The sequence below is a fragment of the Capra hircus genome, chromosome 11 (assembly GCF_001704415.2).
Source record: "Capra hircus breed San Clemente chromosome 11, ASM170441v1, whole genome shotgun sequence".
Classification (NCBI taxonomy): domain Eukaryota; kingdom Metazoa; phylum Chordata; class Mammalia; order Artiodactyla; family Bovidae; genus Capra; species Capra hircus.
In genome coordinates this window covers 48,315,777-48,329,524 of record NC_030818.1, presented here as the reverse complement: position 1 = coordinate 48,329,524, position 13,748 = coordinate 48,315,777, and the positions used below count along the sequence as shown (strand labels likewise).

Sequence of the window (13,748 nt, the reverse complement as noted above, 5' to 3'; positions counted from 1 at the left end):
CAGGATTTTTAATTAATGTTACTGACCTGAAAACATACTTTATGCATAGTAACCAAGGCTCTTCTGAACTTTGATTTTTCAGATATGTTTTTTCAGTCAGCCATGAGGGTTGTAAGTATCATTTCTTGCTTAAAACTTTTTTTTCTTTTATCCATTTCCTAAATTCATCATTGGTGGTTGGGAGGACTCTCCCTGATTCTTTCACTTCCTAACTCTTGTGTTCATGTCATTAGTCCTAATTTTTTATTCCTCTAAAATCTCTACAAAATCACTGCATTCCTACCCTGTGTTGATTGTGTTTGTTGTCTCTTTTCATACCTTTCTTCAGATAAGGTTTCAGAGTATTTCATATTTGCCTGTTGTTAACTTATTAGATTGATGGTTATATCTAATTTTGTTTTTTCAGCTTATCGTGCTAATCATAGGAAACATTTTCAAGCAGTTTCAGAATGAATTTAGCAGTCTTATTTCCTGAGGATAATTGCTTTACAACTTAGTGTGTGTCTTTCTAGGTTCTTTCCTCTGGGTATTCAGACATGCATGTCCACACTCATTTCCGTGGTATCTTGTTTGTTGTTGGCAATATAGTATTTCATAGAAGGGAATGACTTGTTGTTGGGTGGGTTTTGGAGTTATTTCATGGGGATTTTTGCCAGTATAGTGATGCTAGAGATAGCACTCCATCTGTCTTAAGCATGACATCCCAAGTGTTTTTGTCTAATACTAAATATAGGTGTAATCACTAGATTAACATTATTTTGTTTTACATTTCACTGAACTTAGTGATTTTATCCCTACCCCCAATTTCTTATAATTCATTTGCTGTCAGTCAGTAAAATGTTAAATCAGTATACCTGTTTCCCCAGGTATCTACTTTCTTGCTTCATGTAGTGAGCCACCTTTGGCTGATAAGGATCACTGAGTGATGGTTATTTACTACTTCTACATTTTCAGTGCTCTTCTCTCAGAGATCTAGAACTTGCTTACCAGGTCCATGGCCTTTTAAACACTGGAGACAACTGGAAATTCATTGGCCCCGATCCTCGGCGTAATTTTTATTAGTAAGTGTATTGGAAATGGATCCTTTGCATTAACGGAACACCTGTATGCAACCAGTGGTCAGTTCTGCAGGTGGGAGACTTGGCAGTCTTATTTTAGGCAGCATGATCCTGACTTTAACAATACCAGTTATGTGAACACTTGGAAGGTTCAGTGGTAAAACTGATTTGTCAAACTGAGGTGTCCACTGTGTATCTTTTAAGCTATTTGTAACTTTAAATCTGTGTATCTTTTCCTTCTGCTGTTCTGTGCTTATTCTCTGTCCTGTCAGACTTTTTGTGACCCCATGGAGCCCACAGGGCTCCTCTATCCCTGAGGATTCTCCAGGCCAAATACTGGAATGGGTTGCCATGCCCTCCTCCAGGGGAATCTTTGCAACCCAGGGATTGAACCCAGGTCTCCCGCATTGCAGGTGGATTCTTTACTCTCTGAGCCACCAGGGAATCCCAAGAATACTGGAGTAGGTAACCTAACCCTTTTCAAGGGGTTCTTCCCAATCCAGGAGTCGAAATGGGATTTCCTGGATTGCAGGTGGATTCTTTACCAGCTGAGCTACCCAGGAAGCCACACTGTCCTATTTTATATTTTCAAATTCATAGCAGGGTGAATCCCTAAAGATTTCATTGTAGCCTCTTTTGTTTTTAAAGATGTTGGAGCCCAAAGAGACTCCTTACATGGGTTTGCTTTTAGGCAGATAAAAACAAGAATGTAAGAAGGCAGCCTGTTCATAGGTGCGTGGTGGTTCTCTTCCATGTGTCCAGATCCTGTCTTCACATTGAACACTTGTTGAGTAGTATCCTCACTCCTCTCCACCACGAGCTGAGAGTGTATGGCGTTGGCATCAGTGACCAGTTGAAGATAAGTGTCAAACTGAAAGTCCAGAAAGCACAGTTAGCAGCACCTCCTCGGTCACGCATTGAGCTCTGTCACTTGAAATTGTAACTTATAAATTGTCTTTAAGTTCTGTGTAATATGTCATTATATGACTGTGCTGTAATGTAATCATTCCCCTACCAGGCAGGGATTTTAGACTAAACCTGTTTTCTTTCTCCGTCACAGTTCCAAGTTCTTTAGTTTGCTTTGTCTGATGGAACAAATTGATGTCACCTTGAAGTGGTATAAGGACCTGATACCTTCAGTAAGTGATTCATGACTTAACATTTGTAGATGTTTGTGTGTGTCTTAACATGATTGTAGATGTTTGTGTGTGTCTTTGCTGAGTAATACTTAAAAATGTATTTGTATTTTTCTTAACCAGGTCTTCTTTCCCCATTCCCAAACATTAATAGATCTTCTCCAAGCATTAGACGTAGCCAATCGACTAGAAATGATTCCTCAGATCTGGAAAGGTCAGTTTCAGTCTGTGTGTCCCGACCCATCTTACTCTGTTGTCTTACGTTTTGATTCACAAGCGTGTTAATGTGGTTAGGGAAGAAAGCTTCCATTTTTTCACTAAATTAAACTCTGTAGTTGAGGTCTCCTTCAGGGTGACTTGCTTGTGTTTCATGTTGGATTGCATGAGTAACAGTGGGGTGGAAAGGACTTCAGTTGGTTCCTCTGTGACCAGAAAAGGCTGGGTTCTGTGCACTTGTGTCAGTTACATGGGTCACCCGAGATCGCAACCTGCAAAGCCTGTGCCTTTCACTCACTGGACTGTGATGCATCTCTGTGCTTCAGGAGCGAACAGTGATACTGGTGATAGTATGGTTTCTAAGGAGCAGCCGTGACTGTGTGTGTGTGTTACACATGTAAACTGACTGCGGAAGATGCTGTAGCTCACCCAGTAGGTGACTGATCGTAAAATCCGTTCCTGTTTGCCTCAAGTTGACATGAGACACTGAGACCATAGCCCTGCCGTCCTGCCTTACAAGATTGCTCTGGTGACAATGTACAAGGACCGTTGACGATTCCCACGTGCTATAAAACCATGGGGAGCGGGAGTCTGCTTGAGTGTGGCCCACATGCTGTTAGCAGTTGCCCGGGAGCCAGTTACTGGCGCTGGCTTTCAATACTCTCTTGTCCTTTTCCTATGGTGAATCATGCTAGTTTCTAGAATCCTGGAATACATATCAGCAATGAATTTTCTTATTTTCTTCTCCCTTCCCCCACCCCCCACCCTCTGCCCCAATATGGATGACTGCTGACAATGGACAAAGGTCAAAGAATGTTGGTTTTACATGATGGTGATCATGTCTCACTCTGTTCCTTTTTGTTTTAAGATAGTAAAGAATATGGTCATACTTTTCGCAATGACCTAAAAGAAGAGATTCTAATGCTCATGGCAAGGGATCAGCACCCACCAGAGGTAGGCTTGTTTTGCTCTCTTTGTTAGATATACACTAGCCAGCATATTCTCTAATACTGAGCACTTAGGGAGGGTAATTCCCATGGTTTCATCTACTCTGCAGAATTCTGCCACCTAAACCCAGATTTAAATCTACACATCTGACTTCCCTGGCAGTCCAGTGGTTAAGACTCTGCACTTCCATAACAGGGGGCCCAAGTTAAGATACTGGATGTGTGTGGTGTGGCTGAAAAGATAAAAAAGACACATCTCAACATACCCAACCAATTAGAATACCCTGCCTTTTTCTTTCCTTTTTTGTCTAAAGAGAAAACCCATGGTTGGATTTGAAATATATGGCTAAACAAATTATCACATCAATGTCGGGCGCTTTGCCTTTTTTTGTTGTTATTAATATGTATATGCTGTACATGCGATGTGTTCAGATGGTAAGATGCAATGCTCAGAAATTTTAATGGTCCTGTGGAGTCTCCTGTTCTTAAATTGTCATAAAACTAGCGAGGCAGTTCTGCTGACTCTTGGGGCCTCTCAGCTGCAGGCGGCGTTTGCTGACTGTGCTGCAGACATCAAATCGACTTACGAAAGCCAAGATGCTAGACAGACTGCTTCAGAGTGGCCAGCCAATTCTCTGAACTACATAGCCATCCTCTTCTTAAGGGCTGGGAGAACCCAGGAAGCCTGGTGAGTACACGAAACACCACACATGTCACTGGAAGCATCTCTAATGTGGCTGTGTGATGTGTGGTTTCTCAGGAGACAAACGGGTTTCTGCACAATGAGGTGTTTTTTGGTTTCTTTTTTTTTTTTTTTAATTTTGGCTATGCTGGGTCTTCATTGCTGCACCTGCTTTTCTCTAGTTGCAGGAAGTAGGGCTCCTCTCTGGTTGTGGTGCACAGGTTCTCATTGCGGTAGCTTCTTGTTGCGGAGTGTGGGCTCTCGGGCTTCAGTAGTTGTGGCTTCTGGTCTCTAGCGCACAAGTTCAGTAGTTGTGATGCATGGACTTGGTTGCTCCATGGCATGTGGAATCTTCCCACACCAGGGATCGAACCCATGTCTCCTGCATTGGCAGGCAGATTCTTTACCACTGAGCCACCAGGGAAGCCCTATAATGAGTTTTCTATGGGAACGTGCAAATACTAACTAAAAAGCAAACTTGGGAAAGGAGAATCAATATGCGTGTGTAAGAAAGGGTGTGGTTCAGTGGGCTCAGTCTCTTTATCTTCATTTTGTGTATCTCTAGTCACCTAAATAGAACACAATGACCAGAGAATCTTAATTTTGAAAGTGTTTTGGGCATTGGTATCTCATTTATGAATGGTTTCCACACACCCATAGCCCTGGCTTAAAATGTGGGCTGTATACTGGAACTTGAGGAAAGTGGCATTTACCAGTATCGACTAAACCCAGCCTTGACTAGAGCCCATCATTGGTTTGTGCCACTGTATTCTATTTCTGTGTGTTCTTCTTGGCAGTTCATTCTCATACTCATTTCTAGTGTTTAATTGTGAATGGAGATGTTATGCATATTCATTTTTCCAAAAGCAGAGAAGTCAACAAAAGAGTACTTGGTTGGGGTGGTCATAGTTGCATGGTTCCACTGTATGTTATTTTGGATGTAAATGTTAGTTGTTAGGACCAGTGAGGGGGTAGTTGTGTATGGTTGTTCCCAAGAGAGGACCTTATGTTGAACATAACGACTGTCAGTCCAAGGTGTGAGTGTTCACTCTCTCTAGGAAAAGCTGGTGGAGGCTTTGCTGCCTCAACTGGTCTTGACTGGTGATGCATCACACAACTTGCTGCACAGCTGCTGACCTGTGATGCCTGGAGTTGTTGACTTGGGCAGGTTGACACACGTGAATCAGGCTGTGATGATTGGCGCAGGGGTACGGACCTCAGCTGATGATGGGAGCTGAGTGTATGTGCTTCTCCTTCATCCTGCATGTGGCAGGATGCTGGTGAGCACTTACATGAGACTCGTGCCATAATCTGAGCCTGCTCTTCATAATGTCAGCTTAAGACACGCTGGATCACGAAAGAGAGGAGATTGTACAGCATTTGCCTCCCTCCCTTCCCTCTGCCCACGTGATACTTTCCCTCCCTGGGGGGACTGAAGTGATCCTCTAGAGGAGGGTGAACCCCAGCAATTCTCAACGCTTATAACAAAACATATTTGCCTGTGCAGCGTGTCATGTTCACACATGAAGTTGGAGAAGAGGGTTGAGGCACCCGGAGTGATTCTTATGTAGAGATGAGGCTGGGAGCTGGTAGGGCTTCCAGATGTTTGTCTCCGGGAGCTTCCACTGTAGGTGGAAGGACACTTAGTGTCTGCGTCCGGAAGAATAGCTCTGGTCACTCGATTGCCATCTGTTCTGCTACTGTTGCTAATCTCTTTCCTATTTCATCTTGAACAGGAAAATGCTGGGGCTTTTCAGGAAACATAATAAGATCCCCAGGTAGGTTCAAGTTAACAGGCCTTCGTGCATACATCCTAGATTAGCCATGTAGGTTTCACTCTTACAGGGTGGGTGGTGGTGTGGAATTTCTCATGTACGTTAGTGGTGGCAATTGGGCACTTTTCTGTTAGGCAAGCAAATGGACAGTCACTCCCACCATCTGAGGCAAGTGCAGTTTTCTTACTCTGTGCTTAGTGGTCACAGCATGTTGTTAATATACTGTGGATAGATCCACATTCAGCATGCTGAATCATGTTGAAGATGGTAAATTTAATGATGAAGATGTTGAGGATGAAGGCATGTTGAATTAACAGTATTCATTATCTCATTAGCCCTTTAAAGTTAAACTTCATGTAACTGTCTCCAAAGCTACCGATCTTTGTAAGATACTAGATTCTGTATGTAAATCTGTGAGGGGCGTAGCTAGCAGATGTTGACATTTTGCCTTTTACAGGAATGAGTTGCTGAATGAGTTTATGGATAGTGCCAAAGCATCCAGCAGCCCGGCCCAGGCCATTGAGGTCATTAAGCTGGCGAATTCCTTCAGCCTGCCTATTTGTGAGGGCCTCACCCAGAGGTTAATTGCTGACTTCACCCTCAGCCAAGAACAGAAGTAAGTGGGCTCTTGGGCTCTGGGTCATCACCATGAAGAAAAGTTAAGAGATGAAGCAGCCCATCTATCTGCCCATTCACATGTCTGTAGCTTTCCACCCCTGAATTCCCTTTCTTTACAGAAAGTCAGGATGTGTTGGTTTAATGCTGTTTTTTGTCATACGAGTCAGGGAGGCCTATACATTGACTTACTGGATCTTGTCCTCTGTTGCTATAGTGCAGCTGTAGAGACCCCAGCCTCCAAGCCGGAGTTTCAGTGTGACCCTCCTATTAATTTTTCTTACAGGGAAGCCCTGGGAGACCTAACCGCACTGACCAGTGACAGCGATAGTGAAAGTGATAGCGATACCAGCGAAGACAAATAGAAAGTGTGTGAATCAGGAGCAGCTATGACCAAGCCTAGCTGTGATTACACTGGATACCTGAGATGTTAATATCTGTAATATGAAGAAAACGGTACAGATTTGGTGAACCTTGAAATACAGTTGATACACACTGGCTTGTTAAGGTTAAATTCCCAGGCTAGCCACCTGTGTGAGGGTTACCACGTGGAGAGAAGCAGCACCGCTGTTCTCACTTGCATGGACACATTGTGGGGTGTACAGCTTGTTTGAGCACACCTGTGGCAGGCATCTTGTGAGCTGACGTCAGCATTTGCCCTCCACTGCTGTGGACTGTACCCTTTGTTGGCTGATGCTGTGACAGTGGCCCTTCCTCCAATTCACGGAAAGAGTCTAAAGGAAGATTTTGTGCAGTTTCATCACACTGATACTGGGTTAATAGTATCCCAAGTTCAGGGATGCTTGTATGTGGAACATGGTGCATCTGAGAACTGAACAATCACAGGACTTTAGGCTGCACAGCTGGGAAGATGAAAGCTGTAAATAAATATTGTGACTAAGGTATGTGTGTATGCATCTGCCTTCTTTCTGCACACCCCAGTCTCCCAGTAGGCTTGGGGCTGACACAGGTGTGTCCTCTCCCCCTTTCTCTGAGCGTGCTGGCACCTTCAGGTGTGCTGTGCTTCCAGTGATCTGAATGAAGGCTTGTGAAAAGAGGACTCAAGTGTTTCTTTGACATGACTGCCTGTTGCTGGTTATCAAATCATGTAAGTGTACCTGGTCATGATATAAAGCTGTTTTACTGCTGGTAACAGGACCTGCTATGAGACAGCAGTCATTAGTGTGGACGGGTAAGGCAAGGTATATCATTTAGAATCATTTAGATCTTAGTGGAGGATTGCCAGTATACCAGAGAAATGGGCTTATTTCTTTGAGATAAGGCAGTGTGTTAGGGCATGGGATGCTGAAATGAAAGGTACGCAGAGGAGGGTGGGAGGTGCTGAAGGAGTCTCCAGCCTGGCCCAGGAAGGAGACTAACCTGTAAAAGAATACTCTCTAGCTGACCTGCACAACCATGGGCTTTATAAAAGATTTTAGAAAGGTGAAACCCAAGAACAGTTTTATAGAGCTCAGAAAGACTTGAGGGACTTCCCTGGTGGTAGAGTGAATGAGTCCACCTGCCAGTGCAGAGGACATGGGTTTTATCCCTGGTCCAGAAGATTCCACATGCGGCTGAGCAACTAAGCCTGTGCACCACATACTGAGCCTGTGAGCTGGTGCTAGAGAATGGCCGCTGCTATCCACAACTAGAGAAAAGCCTCCAGCAGCAATGAGGAACTAGCACACCCCAAAATTAACCCCAGTTCAGTTCAGTCGCTCAGTCGTGTCCGACTCTGTGACCCCATGAATCGCAGCATGCCAGGCCTCCCTGTCCATCACCAACTCCCAGAGTTCACTCAGATTCATGTCCCATCAGTGATGCCATCCAGCCATCTCATCCTCTGTCGTCCGCTTCTCCTGCCCCCAATCCCTCCCACCATCAAAGTCTTTTCCAATGAGTCAACTCTTCACATGCCAACATCCGCTGGATCATGGAAAAAGCAAGTGAGTTCCAGGAAAACATCTATTTCTGCTTGATTGACTATGCCAAAGCCTTTTACTGTGTGGATCACCACAAACTGTGGAAAATTCTTCAAGAGATGGGAATACCAGACCACCTAACCTGCCTCTTGAGAAATCTGTATGCAGGTCAGGAAGCAACAGTTAGAAATGGACATGGAACAACAGACTGGTTCCAAATAGAAAAGGAGTGCCTCAAGGCTGTATATTATCACCCTGCTTATTTAACTTATGTGCAGAGTACATCATGAGAAACGCTGGACTAGAAGAAACACAAGCTGGAATTAAGATTGCTGGGAGAAATATCAATAACCTCAGATATGCAGATGACACCACCCTTATGGCAGAAAGTGAAGAGGAACTAAAAAAATTAACCCCAACCCAGGCCTAAACAGTCTACCGGATTCCCAAATCAAAGGACATTAGATGCCATGCAGACTTGAATATAACAGTCATTAGCTGGTATCAGTTCAGTTGCTCAGTTGTGTTCACCTCTGCAGCATGCCATGGACTGAAGCACACCAGGTTTCCCTGTCCATTACCAACTCCCAGAGTTTACCCAAACTCATGTCCACTGAGTTGGTGATGCCATCCAACCATCTCATCTTCTGTTGTCCCCTTCTCCCACCTTCAATCTTTCCCAGCATCGGAGTCTTTTTAGATGAATCAGCTCTTCGCATCAGGTGGCCAAAGTATTGGAGTTTCAGCTTCAACATCAGTCCTTCCAATGAATACCCAAGACTGATTTCCTTTAGGATGGACTGATTGGGTCTCCTTGCAGTCCAAGGGACTCTCAAGAGTCTTCTCCCAACACCACAGTTCAAAAGCATCAATTCTTCGGTGCTCAGCCTTTATAGTCAACTCTCACATCCATATATGACCACTGGAAAAACCATAGCCTTGATTAGACGGACCTTTGTTGGCAAAGTAATGTCTCTGCTTTTGAATAGGCTGTCTAGGTTGGTCATAACTTTCCTGCCAAGGAGTAAGCATCTTTTAATTTCACGGCTGCAGTCACCATCTGCAGTGATTTTGGAGCCCCAAAAAATAAAAGTCTGTTTTATTTGCCATGAAGTGATGGGGCCGGATGCCATGATCTTAGTTTTCTGAATCTTGGGCTTTAAGCCAACTTTTTCACTCTTCTCTTTCATAAAAAGGCTCTTTAGTTCTTTACTTTCTGCCGTAAGGGTGGTGTCATCTGCATATCTGAGGTTATTGATATTTCTCCTGGCAATCTTGATCCCAGCTTGTGCGTTTGATCCCAGCCCAGCATTTCTCATGATGTATTCTGCATATAAGTTAAATAAATGAAACAAAAGTAGATGTTCTGGAACTCTCGTTTTTTCGATGATCCAGCTGATGTTGGCAGTTTGATATCTGATTCATCTGCCTTTTCTAAATCCAGCTTGAAAATCTGGTCACGGTTCACATAGTGTTGAAGCGTGGCTTGGGGAATTTTGAGCATTACTAGTGTGTGAGGTGAGTGCAACTGTGTGGTAGTTTGAGCATTCTTTGGCATTGCCTTTGGGATCGGAATGAAAACTGACTTCTTCCAGTCCTGTGGCCGCTGCTGAGTTTTCCAGATTTGCTGGCATACTGAGTGTAGCACTTTCACAGCATCATCTTTTAGGATTTGAAACAGCTCAACTGGAATTCCATCACCTCCACTAGCTTTTTTCATAGTGATGCTTCCTAAGGCCCACTTGACTTCACATTCCAGGATGTCTGGCTCTTGGTGAATGATCACACCATCATGGTTATCTGGGTCCTGAAGATCTTTTTTGTGTAGTTCTTCTGTGTATTCCTGCCACCTCTTCTTAATATCTTCTGCTTCTGTTAGGTCCATACCATTTCTGTCCTTTATTGTGCTCATCTTTGCATGAAATGTTCCCTTGGTATCTGATTTTCTTGAAGAGATCTCTAGTCTTTCCCATTTTGTTGTTTTCCTGTATTTGCACTGATCACTGAGGAAGGCTTTCTTATCTCTCCTTGCTATTCTTTGGAACTCTGCATTCAGATGCTTATATCTTTCCTTTTCTCCTTTGCCTTTTGCTTCTCTTTTCTCAGCTATTTGAAAGGCCTCATAAGACCACCATTTTGCCTTTTTGCTTTTCTTTTTCTTGGGGGTGGTCTTGATCACTGCATCCTGTACAATGTCACAAACCTCCATCCATAGTTCTTCACGCACTCTATCTAATCCCTTGAATCTATTTGTCACCTCCACTGTATAATCATAAGGGATTTTATTTAGGTCAAACCTGAATGGTCTCATGGTTTTCCCTACTTTCTTCAATTTAAGTCTGAATTTGGCAATAAGGAGGAATTCGTCATCCATCTGAGCCAGTTAGCTCCTGGTTGTTTTTTTTTTTTGCTGACTGTATAAAGCTGCTCCATCTTTGGCTGCAAAGAATATAATCACTCTGATTTCAGTGTTGACCATCCGGTGATGTCCATGTGTACAGTCTTCTCTTGTGTTGTTGGAAGAGGGTGTTTGCTATGACCAGTGCGTTCTCTTGGCAAAACTCTAAACCTTTGACCTGCTTCATTTTGTACCCCAAGGCCAAATTTGCCTGTTACTCCAGGTATTTCTTGACTTCCTACTTTTGCATTCTAGTCCCCTATAATGAAGAGGACATCTTTTGGGGGTGTTAGTTCTAGAAGGTCTCGTAGGTCTTCATAGAACTGTTCAACTTCTTCAGCATTACTGGTCGGGCACAGACTTTGATTACTGTGTGAGATATTGAATGGTTTTCCTTGGAAACTAAGAACATTCTGTTGTTTTTGAGATTGTATCCAAGTACTGAATTTTGGACTCTTGTTGACTATGAGGGCTACTCCATTTCTTCCTGCCCACAGTAATAGATATAATGGTCATCTGAGTTAAATTCACCCATTCCAGTCCATTTTAGTTCAGATTCCTAAAATGTCGATGTTCACTCTTGCTATCTCCTGTTTGACCACTTCCAATTTGCCTTGATTCATGGACCTAACGTTCCAGTTTCCTATGCAATATTGCTCTTTACAGCATCGGATTTTACTTCCATCACCCGTCACATCCACAACTGGGTGGTGTTTTTGCTTTGGCTCTCTCTTCATTCTTTCTGGAGTTATTTCTCCATTCTTCTCCAGTAGCATATTGGGCCCCTACCAACCTGGGGAGTGTCATACCTTTTTGCCTTTTCATACTGCTCATGTAACAATCATCAGCTGGTATACTCCTGCAGAAATATATAATCAGTTGTCTCCTTTTTTCATGATTTCCAGGTATGTTGCTCAGATTAAAATGCCTCTTCAAAAATCTGTTTATGAACACATGCCTCCACAAAATTATTACTTTTGAAAAAAATGTTGACAGTAATTTCATGAAATGAAAAATAAAAGATAAAACATTTGTTAATGCTTACCCACTAGGAAATTGTTCTAGTCTTCAGAGAAGCAAGTTAAGCAAGTTCTCTGGATCTGACAGCAATCCAGTTCAAATCCCTTTAAGATTCCAGGCTCACCACCCCACTTCATTGGAGAGATTCACAGTCCACACACCAAATAGGAACAAGGGCAGCTACCGGGGTGTCACAACTCAGAGCCAGGAACTCTTCTGAGGGCTGTGGCATTAATTTGTGGGCAGAGGAGAGACCAACATTTCTCTATGCCACAGACCAGAAGAGAGTGCATCACAAGTAGAAAAGAGGGACTTCCCTGGTGGTCCAGTGGCTAAGATGCCACGTTCCCAATGCACGGAGCCCAGGTTCGATCCTGGGTCAGGGAATAAGATCCCACGTGCCCCAACTAAGAGTCTGCATGACACAACTAAAGATCCCACGTGTCACAACCAAGACCTGGCACAGCCAAATAAACGATGCTAACAATAAAGAAGGAGTGGCTCCAGAAACTGTTTCAGGTACACACGCACATCAGGGTGTGTGTGAATGTATTGTGCCCCAGTGGGAAACAGTTTTTCCCTGTGGTAGCAATCAAAGTTTGGGATACACGCTATTTCTAGTGCCTTCGAATCACTGGAATGATATATTTCCAATTATAAATATAGTGCCATTTTGGCTTATCTATATAACCCAACTCACAGCCTAGAAACTGAGCACCCAGGAGTTCCTACTTCTGTTGCTGCTTCTAAGGAAATTTTCTATATACACAACAAACCAGAAATGGTACTTTTTGAAACGGAATAAGCTACTCAGTTTTCATCTTTTTATTTTATTCAGTTTGCTCCAAGGGCAAAATCAATAGTAATAGTGATCACAAACATTATTTGACTGGCTCACCAGCCTGATCAGTAAAACCTGAAGAACAGAAAATGTTACACAAGTTGCAAATAAAATACTCCTGGAGTGGACTGACATGATAGCAGGTGGATGCAACAGGTGTTAACATTTGCCACAGTACTCGTAACTTTCTCACTTCTAGACAATTCTAAGACCCTGTTGCAAACCCTTCAGGTGTTACTGTCGATTTCCTCTGATACAGAACATGACTTTACGGGACTCTTCCTAGGCCTTCCTGCTGTTGCACTTGAGTGGTCCCTATCCCCACAGCACTGGCATATGCTGTCAGGATCTCTACTATCTGCCTGGTTTCCAGGGTCACACGGGCTTCCTTTAGCCAGCCCTGGGCCGCTCGTCTGGACTCCCCTTTCAGCTGATTGACGAACTTTGCTGCCAGCTCCAGGTCACCGTGCTCAAGGCAATAGGAGGCATATGACAGGAGCGTAAATGTATCTGCATCCTCAGGGCAGAGCTCTGCTGGCGGCTTCAGCTGCTGAGGGGGGAACAGGAGCAGGGACTGTATGTAGGAGAGGAAGTACTGGTATAAGCTATTTCTGGTCTCATCGATCATGGCTACCCTGCGGGCCAGTTTCTGGACGGCATAGAAACGGACTCTAAGGGTCTCTTCACTGTACACCCCACGGGTCAGGGACTCTGGAGGGAGGGCCGCGGTTAGTGCCTGGGCAAATTCACTATCGGAGCAGCTGGCTCGGATGGCCTCAACCGCACTGCCCAGGGGAACCGTGGGCAGGTCTGCAGACGCTGTCTTCATGCGGTACCTCAGGGCCTCCACTGAGAGCCAGAGCTGGTGCACTTTTCGGGCCTCCTCCTCAGCAACTGCATGACCTACAAAAAAAGACAGACTGTTTTCCCCACTTGACTACAAGTCCGTCTCATACATGCAGAGAACTGATGCACCTTCAACAAGCTGAGTCCACAAAAGGGGAAGATGTGGCTGGACAGAACCTCTGCCTCGCCCATCCCACCACTTGCTTCTGGTGCAGTCTTTCCTAGCCGGCCTCTTCACATGAGGACACCAGTCACGACATACTTGGCTGAGGACTTCGTGGTGGTGGGGGTT

The 13,748-nt window shown here is 44.1% G+C and overlaps 2 protein-coding genes across 6 annotated transcripts in view; one reads left to right on the top strand and one right to left on the bottom strand.

Moving 5' to 3' along the window:
• The window catches only part of PTCD3 (pentatricopeptide repeat domain 3), a 28,080-nt gene extending 20,746 nt beyond the window's left edge, over positions 1-7,334 (top strand). The window contains exons 16-24 of the mRNA XM_005686707.2: positions 83-111; positions 955-1,061; positions 2,119-2,197; positions 2,318-2,408; positions 3,279-3,364; positions 3,897-4,045; positions 5,776-5,817; positions 6,272-6,430; positions 6,716-7,334. Coding sequence (XP_005686764.2) covers positions 83-111; positions 955-1,061; positions 2,119-2,197; positions 2,318-2,408; positions 3,279-3,364; positions 3,897-4,045; positions 5,776-5,817; positions 6,272-6,430; positions 6,716-6,794 — 821 coding nt within the window. The 3' untranslated portion in view covers positions 6,795-7,334. The remainder of the gene's footprint in view (positions 1-82; positions 112-954; positions 1,062-2,118; positions 2,198-2,317; positions 2,409-3,278; positions 3,365-3,896; positions 4,046-5,775; positions 5,818-6,271; positions 6,431-6,715) is intronic.
• The window catches only part of IMMT (inner membrane mitochondrial protein), a 38,977-nt gene continuing 37,800 nt past the window's right edge, over positions 12,572-13,748 (bottom strand). For all 5 annotated transcript variants that reach the window (XM_005686702.3, XM_018055364.1, XM_005686705.3 and 2 more), the window contains one exon: positions 12,572-13,513. In XM_005686702.3, the coding sequence (XP_005686759.2) occupies positions 12,879-13,513 (635 nt within the window). In that variant the 3' untranslated portion in view covers positions 12,572-12,878. The remainder of the gene's footprint in view (positions 13,514-13,748) is intronic.